The 17,811-nt window shown below is 42.3% G+C and overlaps 1 protein-coding gene across 1 annotated transcript; it reads right to left on the bottom strand.

Moving 5' to 3' along the window:
• Positions 1-4,711: 4,711 nt before the first annotated feature.
• LOC128320063 (E3 ubiquitin/ISG15 ligase TRIM25-like) lies at positions 4,712-16,490 on the bottom strand. Its single transcript, XM_053239600.1, has 5 exons — positions 15,837-16,490; positions 13,812-13,907; positions 13,440-13,673; positions 13,186-13,345; positions 4,712-5,887 (listed from the first exon to the last, which is right to left on the bottom strand). Exons 1-5 carry the CDS (start codon positions 16,425-16,427, stop codon positions 5,355-5,357), a joined length of 1,614 nt encoding a protein of 537 aa, XP_053095575.1. The 5' UTR covers positions 16,428-16,490; the 3' UTR covers positions 4,712-5,354.
• Positions 16,491-17,811: the final 1,321 nt, after the last annotated feature.

Below are 17,811 nucleotides of genomic sequence, written 5' to 3'. Positions count from 1 at the left end.
ATAATAATTTAAATTTTCCTTCAAACAGTAGGAGAAATCGATTATTATGTGGCATAGTTTAGGGAATGTAATGTAGGTAAAAATATAAAACTGATCTAAATATCATGAAAACATTACTGTAGGATAATATTATATTAATATTACATTAATGTGAATACTAAATGTATTCAAACAGGTGCTCTGTCTTTCAGCCATTCAGCCCAAAAAGCAGAATGTTATGCATCTGATATCAAATTGGTGTCATTATGTAAAACAAAAATCATTTCATTTACACAGCAGGCTTTTTTTTTTTTGGCAAACAACACTCTTCGGACCTCGATTTTAGATTAAGATGGCAAGCGCAAAAGATCTAAGTGACAGTATTCGTGGAACAGCTTCCACCTGAGGGCCTGTATTCAAGGCGTTCTTGTGTTCAGGAGTGTTTCCTGGACCACTAGGTTGCAGTTCTCCATGTTCAGCTTATTCTGAGGAGCCGAAACCACGGGTACAGGTGACTTGGTGGTACCTGTTTGCTGAATTCTGTGCAATGTTGTTATCAGTACGTTATTGGCGTATAGTGCATGATAAGGCCAATCATGGGTCAGTGTCTCCTGGTCTACCAGGGAGAACCACAATTGGCAATATGTTGACTTGGCTTCATTAAAGAGATCCAACTGTGCCCTGGTGAACCTTTCCAAGATCTGGGACAGCACTGTCATGGACATACAAGCTGGACACCATTGTACAGTCGTGGTAGATGAGCTGCTGAATGATGAATGGGATCACCTGAGGAGCTTCTGTGCAAGATGGAGAAACGTCTGATCTTGTGCCACCCTGGTGATTGATGTATCTGACTGTCATGTTGTTGTGAGATACATCGCAAAACACCTGTGGCACTACAGAGGCTGAAGGGTAGAACTTTGAACTGACACAAAGTGTTAGAAGTATCTGATTTCTGGGGTGATGGGAACATTGATGAAAAAAGCGTTTGATCCATTTAAGAGCATAATGGCTTTTGCACACAGCAGGGTGTGTTTACAAAAGCAAACTCACAGAATAACAAAAGTAGCAGCTCAAGCAAGTTTAACTATTATCTCAAGAGTCTTCGCCAACGCCAAAACAGAAATTTTAATTTTTTTTTTTTTGTAAGATAAATGTTTTATAGTTCATATATTAACCTTTATTTATAACTCTTCCTTTTCCAAAAAGGATCCTACAATTTGCAGGATTAGTGATATACATAAACCTGTAGAACAGATGCAATTATAATGTTTACGACAGTTTATGATTTATTGAAAGCACCAAAAATGTCTCCGACCCTGAGCCTGTTTTAATGTTACTAAAACATGTCACTAATGTTTCATTTTGGATCACATAACCTCACAGTTGATCCAGAACCCCATATACAGAACCCAGAACCCAGAGGCTGAGTGAATGTGGTGTGGACTCTGTGGAGGAGCCTCATCGTGTCAGAGACGCTGTAGAAGGACAGAGTTCCTGCACTGTGATCCACATACACTCCTATTCTAGAGGACGCTGGACCTCGAAGCTCAGTCTTAATGCCATTGTGCCGAAATGAGACGGAGGAAGGAGAACACACCAGACTCCAGGACTGACTGTTGTATCCAAATCCACACTCACAACCTCGTCCTTTCCTGCAGATCTCTTTATATGAGACTGATATGTACACACCATCGCTCCACTCCACCTCCCAGTAACAGCGTCCACACACACTCTCCTTACACAACACCTGAGGCCAGGCTTCGAATCTCTCTGGAAGATCAGAGTATCGCCGATCTCTTTCACCTTGAGTTACCACTCTGTTCTTCTCAGTCAGAAGAAGGAAAGGATGTGCTGTGATGGGATCCAGAGTCAGATAACAGAAATCTAAAACAATAACATGTCCACAGGGTAGATGTTAATCACAGGATTTATATTAAGAGTAAGATATTTATTGGTGTTTCCATTCTCATAATGCTGTTCTATAATAAATACTTTAAATATTACCCAAAATCAGCCATTTGGATATGGTACTTTTTTACCTGGTCTTCGATTGTCTCTTAACCTGTAGTTTGGGCCTGTTAGCCTTTTTTGTGAATAAACAGTATTTCTTTTGTTTTTAAACCGAAAGTCATCTCTGCTAAGTTTGTCAGAAGATAAGCTTTCAGAAGCCATGGTTGTTCAGGGAAGACTTCTGGACCTCTGTTGTGGAACTCTCTAGAGGCGTTCACTTACCTCGTCCCCAGTGTGACCGAGCCCACCAGCCAATTTTCCCTAGAGCTAATGGAGGAGGCCTACCTGGCCATTAGCTCACCTGTAAACCTTGGTTCCATAACTACACACTTTCAGTCACCACATTGGAAAGTTACAGCTGCGATCCTTCATGTTGTCAAGGATTTTTACTTCAGTGCTCATTGTTTTTTTGCTCATTGAACAGCAAGCTTGAATTCTGCTTGCAGCTCGCATCAGCCTTATTACTTCTCTCTTGACTAGGAGAGCTTCAGACTGTATATGGATATATATGGATCAAGGGTGGGGAAATGACACGTGACTGTGAAACGTAGTAAAATCCGTAGCAGCACCTGAGGCATCATTTTAATCGGAAGTAGAGCTCCAAAGTTGGCTAAAATGCCCGGCTTTATTAAAAATAATAAAGGCATGAATCATCCTTCTAGTAGAGAACAGCAATACTAGGAATTTCACATTTCTGTGTAGCCTGGTATATTTGATGTCCCTGTCTGCCATACTGCAGAATATCTCTTACCATATGAAGGGATTTTACAGCTTTCCTCGACTCGCCCTTTCAGATCCGTGAGATGCTGTTTAACAGTACTACTGGGTGAGTTCTCACATCCAGAAGAGACACAGAGATATTGGAAACCCTACAAAAAGAAAAAAAAAAAGTGTACGTGTGCTAAATGGAACTTTCTTGTTTCATTGCAGAATATACAGAGAAGAAGAAGTGGATCAATATGATTTACTTCTGGATATCACTGAGAAAGCAGGGTCACAGTACTTTCCATCAGAGGGTAAAGCCAGCGACCAATCCCAGATCACGATTGTTCCTGACGACCAATCCCCGATCACCATTGTTCCCAAAAAGCAATCACTAATCACCATTATACACAACAACTAATCATGGATTAGCATTGTTTCCAATGACCAATCACTCATACAATTCTTCACAACATTCAATCACTAATCACCAATCAATTACCCAAACCAATCACTGATCAACACTGTTCCGAAAAAACAATCACTAATCTCCATTGTTCCCAACAACTATTCGCTAATCCCCAATGTTCCCAGTGACCAATCACTGACCACCATTGCTTATCCCTCCACGCTTTTTTTTCTTTAAACTCTCCTAACAATATTTACAGTAATAAAAGCGAGTTATTCCATCTGTAAACATTTCCTTCATGTCTATTTCCTGACTCCACACTAAACTAAAATCAGGAATTAAACCTGATAACCCAATAACAGTCAGTTTTGAAACTGAAACTGAAAAAAATGTAAAACAAATAAATAGAAAAATATGTATACATATTTTATTATATTTATTTGTAGAACCTCTGAGGTGTAAACGTAGGTCAACAATATTCACTGTAATTATATCCACCATGAAGTGTTTTGCTTACTCAATATCTGGCACAAAAATCTTTTAACAAAGCAGTTCTTAAACACCCCACATCCTCACCCCAAAAAACCTGACATTAATAAGATCACGTAAGAAAAAAGCTTTTAAAAACCTTTTAGAAACAACAGTAAAACCGCTGAACTTTTTATATTAATCCAAATAGTAATATAAATATAAACCTTAAAACTAGTTAATGTTAAATCAAAACCAGAGTTTTGACTTTTGCACTTTAATAATCTGTAAACAGCATCAGATGGGCGTGGGCTGTTTAACACTCGCTGGCTGGTTATGAGGAGGACAAATTTAACATTTTCTTACCACAAACATTTCCACTTTTAATTAAAAAAAAAAAAGTCACATCCCAGTCATACTGAACTGTTAATTTGTGTCCCATAACTGACTAAAGCAACTTAAGAGAAATGACATTAAATAAAGTATTTGTGTGAGCTTGCACCAGTTCTCACCTGATTTTCAGTTCTTTCTGCTTTGGTTGAAACTGTATCATGGCCTCTGTGTTCATCCATCATACACAAATAAAAGATGAAGCTTTGGTCAGTACGACAGTAGATCTCAATTGGTTTGTTGTGCTGAGAGCATGGAGCATGACCTGCACCTGGATATACTGTATACAGCTATACTAATGGTTTACAACTGTAATATCAGCTAATAATAAGGGGGGAACAGAGAGGTCATTATTTACAAAATGCCTTGTTTCACTGACCTTCTCTGTAGAACGTCAGTTCTGTCCTTGATATCTGCCAAAGTTGCACTTATTTGGTCCAGGCTTAATGACTGTAATGGGACTGGTGTTTATATGAGGTTACAGTATGTAAAAAACAACATCCATCCTTATACAGACCAGAAGTGATTAATTTTCAAAACAGCTTTTACTTTCACATATATATTAAAATCATACTGCGTTTGTCTTATTTGTTTTATTACTAACAACACATTATAGTGAAAACTTACCTGAAAAACAACAACTTGGAAATATCCTTGCACTTCTTCTCTATGTTTGATATCCAAAAAAAAATCAGATTCTTTAAAACTTTCTTGTGAGTTACTGTAAACGTTACTTGGATCATTTCCCAGTACATTTTTGTTTAAGTTTTAATCATTTAAACACATCATTGGGTAACATTAAAGAATTAACATCAGCTGTACAACCTGAAACAGACAAAATCTGTTTTTATACACCCAGATTAAACAGGATTTATCAAAAGAAGACACCTGAACATTTTAAAGCAAAAGTAAAAGCAATAAAAATACCACTGTCAAAAAGTTCACTGCCAAAAAGCATTTAATAGAGTAATTAACAGTTTAATCTTTTACTTTCCTACTCACTTTTAGCATCAGTCATTACCATCAATATTATTATACATAGTTTCACACTTTTCTGTGGTATCACACAAAGATTCTCATCTCTCCATAATTACAGTAATTACATTATTTAGTGAACCACTGGCAGCTGCTATACAACAGAATCCTAAATAACTAGCATCACAACCCAAAGTGCACACACAAGATATATGCAGAAAAGTAATAAGAATAATTTTAAATTAAAAAAAAGATTATTAAGTCAATAAAAGAAAAGAATTCACAAGAAAAAGAAATTCATTAATCAACATCATAAACTTTATGACCTATTGGTGAATCATTGTGTAATAAGAGATCCATGATCCCAAAGTTGCATTGTATCCCAGTTTTTATTTTACTAAACACTTTTATGATCATTTCATTTTGGATCACATAACCTCACAATTGATCCAGAACCCCATATCCAGAATCCAGCGTATAGAGGCTGAGTGAATGTGGTGTGGACTCTGTGGAGGAGCCTCATCATGTCAGAGACACTGTAGAAGGACAGAGTTCCTGCACTGTGATCCACATACACTCCTATTCTGGAGGACGCTGGACCCTGGAGCTCAGTTTGAATGTTGTTATGCCAGAAAGAGACAGAGGAAGAAGAACACACCAGACTCCAGGACTGACTGTTGAGTCCAAACCCACACTTTTCACCCCGTCCTTTCCTGCAGATCTCTTTATATGACACGGATATGTACACCCATCTGTTACTGCTCCACTCCACCTCCCAGTAACAGCGTCCACACACACTCTCCTTACACAACACCTGCCAGTGGTAGTTAAATCTCTCTGGATGATATGAGTATTGCTGTGGTTTTTCACCGCGCACCACCTGTCTGTTATTTTCAGACAGAATAAGGAAAGGATTTGCTGTGTTGGGATCCAGAGTCAGATAATAGAAATCTAAAACAATAAAATGCCCATAGGTTAGATGTTAATCACAGGATTTAGAATAAGTGTGTGTGTGAGACACCTGTCTGTGTTTCTATCCTCCTAATGCTGCTCTATATGAAATAGTTTAAATATTACCTAAAATCAGTCATCAGGTAAAAATGGGTCAGATTTAGATAAACAATACAGACATGTTTACATAAGGTATATAAGTAACCGTGTTGTTAGTGTTTCTTCTCTGAACAAAATGGATTTCTGTATACCATATTTAGTATTCAGAGGAAACACAGCATGAACCCTGTAAAGCAGTATGGGTTTGAAACACTTAAAACAAATAGAAACACAAATGCAGCTGTCTCTCAGTCCTTATTGTGAGTATGTTATAATTTCTTCCACATTATTCGTATTATGCCATCAATGAGACATGGTGATATTATGCATATGCATGAGGTAATAGTTTCATTGTCAAGCTGTCCCATCAATGCTGACACCTCAAAGCACAAGAACAAGGAATAACTATTTCCCATTTGAAACTATAACAATATGTTTACTTTTTGCTGGATTATATTGTAAACTGGCTTGTCATGATGCCGGCACTGGTGTCCAACTACACTTCCCAGAGCTCAGAAGCTGAGAACTACAACACCCAAACACTCTCACTTGAACTAAATACACACACCTGGACTCAATCAACTTTATTTTTTAACACAGTTTAAAGGGCCTCTCAGTTCTCACATGATTTGTGAAATATATGCTCTATGTCCTTTTGTGTCAGTTGTTACCAAGCCTTTTTGATATTGTGATAGTCTTTCTAGTCTGATCTAGTTTCTGTTATTCATGTTTTGCTCTTGCCTGCTCTAGTTAATATTGTTTGCCCATCGCCTGACCCTTTGCCTGTTGTTTGACTACATTTTTGTATTACATCTTTGTCTTGTTGTCCATGATTAATAAAATCATTGTGTACCTGCACTTGCTTCCTCAACTGAATCCTGATAGAATACTTTGCCATTCCATGGATGCAGCAGGAAATGACGAGTGGCGCCAAGTGCTACGACGCAGGGCTGCTTCATAAGAGTGCAGCAGCAACAGATCAACATGTTCACCGAACAGGTACATCAGCTCTGAGCCACCGCCCCAGCTATGTCAGCCCTACCACCAGCTGTCTGTCCATCTGCAGCTCCACTCATCACCCACCCCAATATGTACGCCAGTGACCCGGTGGGATGCAAGGGTTTCTCAGTTCGTCAGCCTGTTGACGGGAAAAGTGCTGGAATGAACGACAGCTGTTTGGAACCAAAGAGGAGAATATACAGCCTCCTACAACTGCTTCTTACAGCTTTTTCAGTGAATGTTTGACCATTCACCTGAGGGCAAAGAAACAGGTGAGCAGCTCATTTCCCTTACACAAGGTAACCAGAGCATAGCTGAATATGGTCTCTGCTTCCGCAAGTTGACGTCCGGTAGTGGTTGGAATGAGCCAGCCCTCAAAGTCTTCTATCACCAGGGGCTGAACGTAGACCTCAAGTCAAGTGGAGTTTATTGTCATTTCAGCCATATACAAGTACACAGTGAAACGAAACAACGTTTCTCCAGGACCAAGGTGCCACATAAGACAACACAGAACAACACAGAACTACGGGGACTACATAAATTACATAAATTAAACGTAAAGTGCACAAGTGCAAACATGTGCAGACAGCACAAGACAGAACAGACAGTACATAACTATGACGCCGACTAGTACACAGTCCTGTTGAAAGTGATAGTGACAGTAGTGCAAATATTACAGCTGAGGTAGTGTAAACAGTGTAAACATAGAAGTAGCAGCAATAATAAGACGTGCAAAACATGTGCAGTGCATGTGCATAGAGGATGTTCTGTTGTGTGTATATATATGTATGTATGTATGCGTGAGTTCCTTTGGACCAGTTCAGTTGTGTGTGTATATATGTGTGTGTATATGTGTGTGTGTGTGTGTTCCTTCAGTCCAGTTCTAGGTATTTAGGAGTCTGATGGCATGAGGGAAGAAACTGTTGCACAGTCTGGTTGTGAGGGCCTGAATGCTTCGGTACCGTTTACCAGACGGAGTGAGAAGAGTGTGTGTGAGGGGTGTGTGGGATCATCCACAATGCTGGTGGCTTTGCGGATGCAGCGTGAGGAGTAAATGTCTGTGATGGAGGGAAGAGAGACCCTGATGATCGTCTCAGCTGTCCTCACTATCCGCTGCAGGGTCTTGAGATCCGAAACGGTGCAATTCCCAAACCAGGCAGTGATGCAGCTGCTCAGGATGCTCTCGATAGTCCCTCTGTAGAACGTGGTGAGGATGGAGGGTGGAAGATGTTCTTTCCTCAGCCTTCGCAGAAAGTACAGGCGCTGCTGGGCTTTCTTTGTTATGGAGCTGGTGTTGAGCGACCAGGTGAGGTTCTCCACCAGGTGAACACCAAGAAACTTGGTGCTCTTGATGATCTCCACGGAGGAGCCGTCGATGTTCAGCGGAGAGTGGTCATTCTGTGCTCTTCTGAAGTCAACAACCATCTCTTTAGTTTTGTCCACATTCAGAGACAGGTTGTTGGCTTTGCACCAGTCCGTTAGCCACTGCACCTCCTCTCTGTATGCTGACTCGTCGTTCTTGCTGATGAGACCCACCACGGTCGTGTCATCGGCAAACTTGATGATGTGATTCGAGCTGTGCATTGCTACACAGTCGTGAGTCAGCAGAGTGAACAGCAGTGGACTGAGCACACAGCCCTGTGGAGCCCCAGTTCGCTAATAGCCCCATACTGCAATTCTGCAGTTCGCTAATAGCCCCATACAGTTCACAGAGCGCCTCCTTAGCATTAGCGTTAGCACTGGGGGGAATGTAGACACCGATTATGAAAACAGTAGTGAATTCCCGTGGTAAATAAAAAGGTCTACATCTAACAGTCATAAACTTCACCAGCTATGAGCAGTAACTAGAGACTAGCACAGAGTTCTTGCACCATTCCGTGTTGATGTAAACACACAAGCCGCCGCCGCGAGCCTTACCGCACAGAGCTGTGTTTCTGTCAGCACGAAACGAGGCTAGCCCGTCTAGCTGAATGGCGGCGTCCGGAACGCTGTCGCTGAGCCACGTCTCCGTGAAAACAAAGACGCAGCAGTCTCTAAACTCACGCCACGTAGCTTGCTGGAGTCGGATGTAGTCCAGTTTATTATCCAGGGAGCAGACATTGGAGAGCAGGATGGACGGGAGAGCTGGCCGGCTAGGGTTTGTTTTTAGCCTAGCACGAACCCCCGCCCTCTTGCCGCGCTTCTGCTTTCTCGCGCACCGCTTGCGACGTTCCCTCCCCCGGCCACCGGTATCGGGCGACGCCGAGGGCTGGAGGCCTGGTCCCCGCAGCAAGCCGAGATCGCGTAGCTTCTCCAACAGATCATCTTGCAGCTGTATTGTAGTGTTTGATCAAATGTTTGATCAAATGTTCAGGAAGTATGTGCTCACAGAACTGGCTTGACTCTAAGCCCTGATCAAGAACCACCAAGCTGTGAAGGTGATCACTCCGTTCCTGAACTCCAGCAATTCCAGCTGCCCTACCTACCATTGCAACACTCATTGAAAATCCAGGCCCTTGATTGCAGACCCATCAGAAGGGGATCAGTAACCCAAGGCACTGAACCCCCACCCTCCATATCAGTGCGCTACACCAAGGGCGCATCTCTCTGGTCACTGTAACCACCAAGTTCCCAGTGGTGCTGGGTTTCCTTTGGATGCAAACCCACGACCCCCAAAATGTCATGGAAGGAACGGGAAATCATGTGCTGATCTGCACACTGTCATGCAAATTGTCTACGTACACCTTCAGTTCAGCTGGTGACCACCTCCATTGAAAGCCCAGACACCACAGCCCCCATAATCATACCTCCAGAATACCAGGAGTTCGTGAAGTATTCAGCAAGACCAAGGCCAGTGGCCTACCTCCTCATTGCCCCTATGACTGTTCGATTGACTTGCTGGCTGGAGCGACACCCCCTCACAAATGTATTTACACCTGCCAAGGAGGCACAGGCTATGAAGGAATACATTGAGGATGCCCTCAAACACAGGTAGATCCACCCCCCTCATCACCAGCTTCCACCAGATTCTTCTTTGTTGAGAAAAAAGGGGTGGACTAAGGCCTTGCATTGACTATTTTTGGCTAAACCAGATCACGGTCAAGTAATGCTATCCCTTGCCCTTGGTTTCAGCTGCCCCAGAACAGCTTTGTGAGGCGAGAATATTCACTAAACTTGATCTGCAAAGTGCCTACAATCTTGTACACATCAGAGAAGAGATGAGTGTAAGACAGCCTTTAGCACCACCTCTGGTCATTTTGAGTACTGCATAATGCCATATGGGCTCTCTTTCGTGTCAGCAGTGTTCCAATGTCTCATCAACAACATGCTATGGCAAATATTCAGGAAGTATGTGATCACTTATATTGATGACATTCTGATCTACTCCCCTGATGAAACCAGTCACATCCAGCACTTCAGGAGGGTCCTGTTGCAGTTACTCAAGCACCAGCTCTATGTAAAGGGGGAAAAATGTGAATTCCATGTGTACAAAGGGCCTTCCTGGGCTACATCAAAGGACCAGAGGGATTGCTTATGGACCAGGACAAAAAGTTTCAGCCATAACCAACTGGCACGTACCTACCAATGTGAAAGAACCACAACAGTTCCTGGGATTTGCCAATTTCTATCACTGTTTCATAAGGGACTTCAGCAGCATCATGGCTCTGTTGACTGCCCTATTAAAGAAGGGGATTAAACAGCTGCAACGTGACATTTCACCAGACCAAGTGTTTGAGCAGCTTAAAAAAGCTTTCAACTCCGCAAATTCTGAAACATCCTGACCCCACCAAGTCCTTCGTAGTAGAAGTTGATGCTTCAAAGACTGTAGTATGGGCCGTCCTCTCCCAGCAGCAGGGAAGAAACCCAAGCTCCACCCAGTGGCCCTCTTCTCTAAGAAGTTGTCCCCTGCCAAGAAGAACTACACTGACCACAAGAACTTGGACGTCAAAACATCTGAATTCCCGTCAGGCCCTCTGAGCACTATTCTTAATGAAATTTGACTTCACTCTCTCCTACTGCCCTGGATTACTGAACTCTAAAGCTGACTCCCGCTCCTGTAAGTACCCAGTGCCCCCTTGTGAAACAACTGAAGAATGCATCCTGCCTGAATTATGTTTTGTTGGAACATTCACTTGGGACACTGACAGGGTGACTGAGGGAGATCAGGGAGTGAGAGTTCAGTCCCCACTCAGTGCCCAGTGAGACAGAAGTTTGTAACCTCGTGACTACAAATTATTCACTTGGGCTCACCACAAACACTACCTGCAGGAAAACTCCTCCCATAATCCAAACCCCAAAGACTGTGGTCACACATCGCCATACATTAGATTTCATAACTGTCCTCTCTCCATTTCAGAACAAAATTGTTATCATGGTCATTGTGGACCAGTTCTCCAATTCCCTATGCCTGATTCACTGCCAGGACTGCCTTCAGCCTTCGAAATGTCCAAAATGGTGTTTGAGTGTTCCGGGACTATGGCATCCCAGAAGACATGACTGGGGGGGTTCAGATCATGTCCCATGTCTGGAAAAGATTCATGGAGAAACTTGGTGTCTTGGTAAACCTTACTTCTGGCTACCACCAAGCGAACGGCCAAGTGGAAAGGGCGAACAAGAAGACTGGCCGTCTCCTATGGGCTTTTTGTGCCAATAATCAGGAGGACTGGGCATGATTCGTCTCTTGGCCCAAGTACACCCAAAACTCTCTGAAGCACTCTGCAACTAACCATGTTACCGGAACAGGCCCACCAAAATCTAGAGCATGCACCCCAGGCAAACAAGAAATTTGCAGACAAGAGGCATGGAGAGACACCCAGCAATAAACCAGGTGACCGGATATGGCTTTCCGCCCGAGACCTACGGGTCACGGACGGAAGCTGAAAATTCTCATACTGATACATCATCCCATTCAAAGCCCTCCAAAGAATTAATGACGTCACCTACAAGCGAGGGTTACCATGCCACAGTCACTTAGCCCCATTCTTCCATGTTTCCTGCCTGAAACCAGTCAGTCTAGGTCCCCTTGCAGATGGCGTTCCCTCCTCCACCCCCCAACACCCCTGGACATTGAAGGCAAACCGGTTTAATCCATAAAAGAGATATTGGATTCACGACGCCAAGAGGTTAAGCTGCAGTATCTGATTGACTGAGAAGGCTAAGGCCCCGAGGATAGGTGCTGGGTGCCAGCTTGCAACGTAGTTGACCCCCTACGATGTCAGGACTTTTCATGCATGCCACCCCAATCGTCCAGGTCCACAACCTAGGGTGAAGCCTAGGAGAAGAATCTCTCCCAGAGGTAGTGCTTTGGAGGGAGTTTCTGTCATGTCGATGCCAAAATCAGCATCCAACCACACTGCCCAGAACTCAGCGTGGCCTAAGCCTTTTTGATATTGTGATAGTCTTTATAGTCTAGTTTCTATTATTCACGTTTTGCTCTTGCCTTCCCTATTTAAGGTTGTTTGACCATCGCCTGACCCTTGCCTGTTGTTTGTCTTGTTACCTGTACCTGTGTCCTCAACTGAATCCTGACAATTTTTTGTAATATATATTACACACACTATATGGCCAAAAGTTTGTGGACACCTGACCATTACACCCATATGTGGTTCTTCCCCACACTGTTGCCACAACGTTGGAGGCACACAATTGTATAGATTGTCTATGTATGCTGTAACATTACAATTTCCCTTCACTGGAACTAAGAGGCCCAAACCTGATCCAGCATGACAATGCCCCTGAGCACAAAGTGAGCTCCATGAAGACATGGTGTGTGAAGGTTGGAGTGGAAGAACTCGAGTGTCCTGCACAGAGTCCTGACCTCAACCCCACTGAACACCTTTGGGATGAACTGGAACACCGACTGCACCCCAGACCTCCTCAACATCCCAACATCAGTGCCTGTCCTCACTAATGCTCTTGTAGCTGAATGAACACAAATCCCCACAGCCACGCTCCAACATCTAGTGGAAAGCCTTCCCAGAAGAGCGGAGCTTATTATAACAGCAAAGGGGGAATAAATGTGGAATGGGATTTTCAACAAGCACATGGACACGATGGTCAGGTGTCCACATACTTTTGGCCATATAGTACATAAACAGAATGTCCATCGTAATAGCATTAGCTATCATTTGTTGTTGTTAAGGTAATTCTACATAATCTTAAATCATTAAACTTTTAACTGTGATGCAAAACAAATAAATATTTCAGGCAGGACAACCTACCTTGTGGACGGATTTTGATGAATTTCTCCTCACAGATTTCCTCGACTTGTTTTTTCAGATCTGAGAGACATTTCCTCACTACATCAAATGAGAGATGTTGATTGACAGTGATGCTGGGTGAGTCCTCACATCCAGGAGAAGCACAGAGAGACGAGAAACTCTACAGAGAGGAAACACATAATAGAAGGAGAAAAGTGTGAGAGAGGAATGAATGAATCTCAGACTGAATCTGTAAATCAGACAGTGAGTATTACCTGGAGGAAGTGGATGTGATCGTGTGTGTGTGAAAGCTGCTCCAGCTCAGTGACTCTCTTCTTAAGATCAGCAATCTCCTGCTCCAGTTGCTCCAGGAGTCGTTCAGCTGGACTCAGTTCAGCTTTCTCCTGAGCTCTGATCAGCTCCGTCACCTCAGAGCGCTTTTTCTCCATGGAGCTGATCAGCTCAGTAAAGATCCTCTCACTGTCATCTACTGCTGCCTGGGAACGCTTCTGTTAGAACACATAGAGACACACACAAGATTAAGCTCCATTTAAAGATCAACTCTTTCTTAAAAGTGACCTGATATTGTTCATAGTCTATCTCTTTCTCTCTCTCTCTCTCTGTGGGTGTGTTTAGGAGAATCTCACCTTAATAGTGTCCACAGTCTGTTTCAGCTCCTGCACCTTCTTCTGCTTCTCCTGGATCCTCTGCTGGGATTTCATCTGCTCCTCCTTTAGCTGATTCTGAGACCAAAATTGAAAAAAATAAATCAATAAACTAAAAGAAAACTAGAAATATTGCCTCTGAAACAAACTAAAATAAATACGCAACATGAATGAGTTGCTTTTGTGTGGAATATCATTGTTATTTCTTTTACAGAAACATGAAGATAATTCAGCAATATTCACTTTTTCCCATTTGAGTTTCCCATTTGAAAATCAACACAACAGATTTGTCCAGCCTTTTCATTCGCTGCTTTCTCCACTTGATATCCTTACATAGCACTGTGTTTCACCCTGGAGTAAACAGCTATGCTTCTTCCCAGCTCTACACACCTGTTTGGGCAATGGTGCACCATAAACACAGCAGCTTTGGTGCATTTGCATGCATTCTCATTCCAGTATTGCCATTTACGTGTAGAAGAATGTTCCTCAATTCTTCTAAACACCTTTAAAAGCGAGTCTTTTTTGTTCTACCTTGGCATCATAAAAGCTGAAGACTAGGCCTCAAACTGTGTCAGCGAGATAACGTTGCTACACTGACTCCTGTGAGATAACGTCTCTCTGAGACATTGCACATGCTCTGTCTCTTCCTACGAAGCATCACAGGTGCTCTCATGCTCCCTGTCTCTGAAGCATGTCAGATGTTCTCTCTCATCAACAGGGTCTCTCCCAAGGATCACAGCGTTTCCTGCTCAGTTCATCCCAACCCTACTCACCTATTCATTCCATCCCCTCATTTACACATTCCACCCGTTGCCAATCTTACTACATTGATCTCATCCATAACTAGAATTCTATCCTTGCTTACTTCTAATTGTTTCCCATCTTAGCCAGAGGAGGATGTGATCTCTCTCCTAGTTCTATGCAAGGGATTTTTTTTTCCTTTTGTCTGTTACCTCAGGCTTGTTCAGTGGGAGTTCTAAGACATCTAGGACCTCTAAGACATCTCTGGGTTCAATTCTGTTACAGAAGCACTATAAACTAATTCATCCTCCTGTAACCTACCATGGGTTGCTACATAGATAGTGTCATCTAACACATGGATCTCTCACAGAAACTTGCCTCTCTTATTGGCCTGTTGAGATCACACTCTTCAGTCAAACAAGCCTTCAACTTCTGGGAACAATACTGATTCAAATTCCTGGCCACACACATCAGCAGCTTGCTTACGTGGGACCTGAATATCACCTCCATCATCAAGGAAGCCCAACAGAGACATGTCATATTTCAACCTCTCTCATCTGGCAAAAGATACAGACTCTTGATGACAAATACAAGCCACTTCATAAAAAGCGTCTTTGTGGCATTTTGAAAGAAACACCATAATTTTGCATGTGAGAATGTGTTAGAAAGATGAATTTTTCAAACATTGCAAAAAATATCTTGCAAATGGTAGCAAGACGTGATTAAACAGGAGTGTATATGCTAATTAACATGACATACCCAACACCTGTCTGTGCTAGTTATATTAACAATCTCTCTCTCTCTCTCTCAATGAGCTGAAGGTGTCTGTGTTTAGAAAAGAAGTAGAGAGTGTTTTTAATCCCTTCTTTCTTTCTTTTTTTTTTTTTTTACCATTGTGTTTGCAGTAAAATAAATAAGCTGATGATCAAGTTCACCCTGAGTTGGCTGGTTCCTTGAGTACCTTCAGTAACTATTATGAATTATTAAATCTGCAGAAAAAAATGTACAGGACAGGTATGAGAGTGAGGTATGAGAGTGAGGAATGTGAACATACCAGTGGGCACTGTTGGTTTAAGGGGGTAATCAGGAAGGAAATCTTTTAAGAGCCATAACTTGTTTAACTTTGTTTAACTTTATTGCATGAAGTAGCATACCTAACAGGAGACTGACTGGGCTGACCTGTTTAACACTTCTTTACCAACAGGAAACAGAATTATTTGTATACAGTAAATTCACATGGAAAGAATAATGATGTCCAGTTCTCACCTGTTTTTCAGTTCTTTCTTCTTCTGGTGAAACCATATTGTGGCCTTTGTGTTCATCCATCATACACTGATAACAGATGAAGCTTTGGTCAGTACGACAGTAGATCTCCATCAGTTTGTGGTGCTGAGAGCAGATCTTCTCTTGGAGTTCAGCACAGGCTTCAACTAACTTGTGTTTCTTAAAGGCAGGAGACTGATAGTGAGGTTGAAGATGATCTTCACAGTAGGAGGCCAGACACACCAGACAGGACTTGAGAGCTTTGTGTTTTCTCCCAGTGCAGAAATCACATTCCACATCTCCAGGTCCAGCGTAACAGTGAGCAGGAGAAGCAGCTTGGAGTTCAGTCTTCTTCAGTTTCTCCACCACTTCAGCCAGCATGTTGTTCCTGTGTAGAACAGGCCTTGGAGTGAAAGTCTCTCTACACTGGGGGCAGCTGTAGACACCCTTCAAGTCCTCCTGATCCCAGAAGCCATTAATACACACTTTACAGTAACAGTGTCCACATGGAGTACCTACTGGATCCTTCAGGAGATCCAGACACACTGGACAGCTGAACTGATCCTGATCTATTGAAATGTCAGCCTCTGCCATTTTCCTGCACTCACACACAATGACAGAGAGAGAGAGAGAAAGCAACACTGAGTTTTCTGAGTTTTGTTTTCTCTAAAATGAATGTACTGGTTCAGCATGTGTTATACTGTGAGAGAGTGGGCGTGGTCTTAAAGAAAAAGGGAGTGAAGTTTTTAAAGAAAAAGTGTAGCTACACAACAGGAGAGAGAGCAATAGGAAACAATTTTGTGTGTAAAGAGCTTCTCTGTGATTGAAGGAGTCAGGTTAAAGTCTGATTTATTTCACATATCTTTGTTGTGTATTTGAATGTGTTTACATCATCGCTGGAATGTTTGTGAATAAAACTGTTACGACACTGACTCATTCAACAAATGAGGGACGCATCCATGTCACAAAAGCCTTTCAACTGCTCCTGATGCAAATGAAATTAATAAAAACAAACAAAAAGCATCAAAAGCATTTGAATATATCAGTCATTTGAATGTATTGAGAATCTCAGGTTATAGATAATAACCTGCTTCCTACTCTAGTTGCCTTTCAAAAAAGATAAGTTATGACAAATTATGGGGACTAAATCCAAAATATGAAAAATTCAGATGAAACTTTGGTAGCTTCATGTGCAGAGAACCCAGTTAGTAACTTCACTGAGTTTGGCTCCCAGATCGCCAGTGCTTTGTGTTGGTTTTCCATTTCTGTCTTGGTCTAGTGTATGTCTTAGCCCTGTCTTTTCCTTCTTTCTCCTCACATCTCTCGTTACCCCTTTGTTCCTTTAAACACCCTACACTTTGAATGCAACATCAGCTAAATACCTAGCAAATTAACCCTTCCAAAACATAAATACAAGCAACATAGAAACAATCCATTATTAACTATACTTTTTTTTTTTTTTTTAGAAAGCAGACAATCAGACATCAGCCAATAACAAATGGAAACAAAAGAGTTTTTTTCTTCCCAAGAAGAGAAGGAACCCAAAGGCTCAAGAGGATGGCTAGGTTGACAAGGCAAGGCCACCCTGGCACAGAGGAAAGGCTAGAGCGCTAATTCTCAAAATAACAATACCAACTTAGTCTTACCCTCATGGGGTGAACGCAAGACTAAGCTTTTAAGCAACCTGTAAGCGGCTCTTAAATAGGCCAGTCACAGGTGCAGCTGGTTGCCACTAATTACAGAGAGGCAGCTCTCTATCTCCCTCTGGTGGCAGGCTGGGGACATAGTGGCCTGCCCCTTACAGCTAGCCACCAGGTAACTAAGTTTATCATGGTTACAAGCAGCTCATGCTGAAAGGATGATGTGTGTATGGCATTTATATCTGCTTTATACCTTCTGTCCTTTATATCTGCCAAAGTTGCACTTATTTGGCTCAAGTTAAAATGACTGTCATGGGACTGGTGCTTATACACTATAT

The sequence above is a fragment of the Pangasianodon hypophthalmus genome, chromosome 14 (genome assembly GCF_027358585.1).
Source record: "Pangasianodon hypophthalmus isolate fPanHyp1 chromosome 14, fPanHyp1.pri, whole genome shotgun sequence".
Classification (NCBI taxonomy): domain Eukaryota; kingdom Metazoa; phylum Chordata; class Actinopteri; order Siluriformes; family Pangasiidae; genus Pangasianodon; species Pangasianodon hypophthalmus.
The sequence above is the reverse complement of the archived record's forward strand: the minus strand, read 5'-3'. Positions and strand labels throughout refer to the sequence as shown.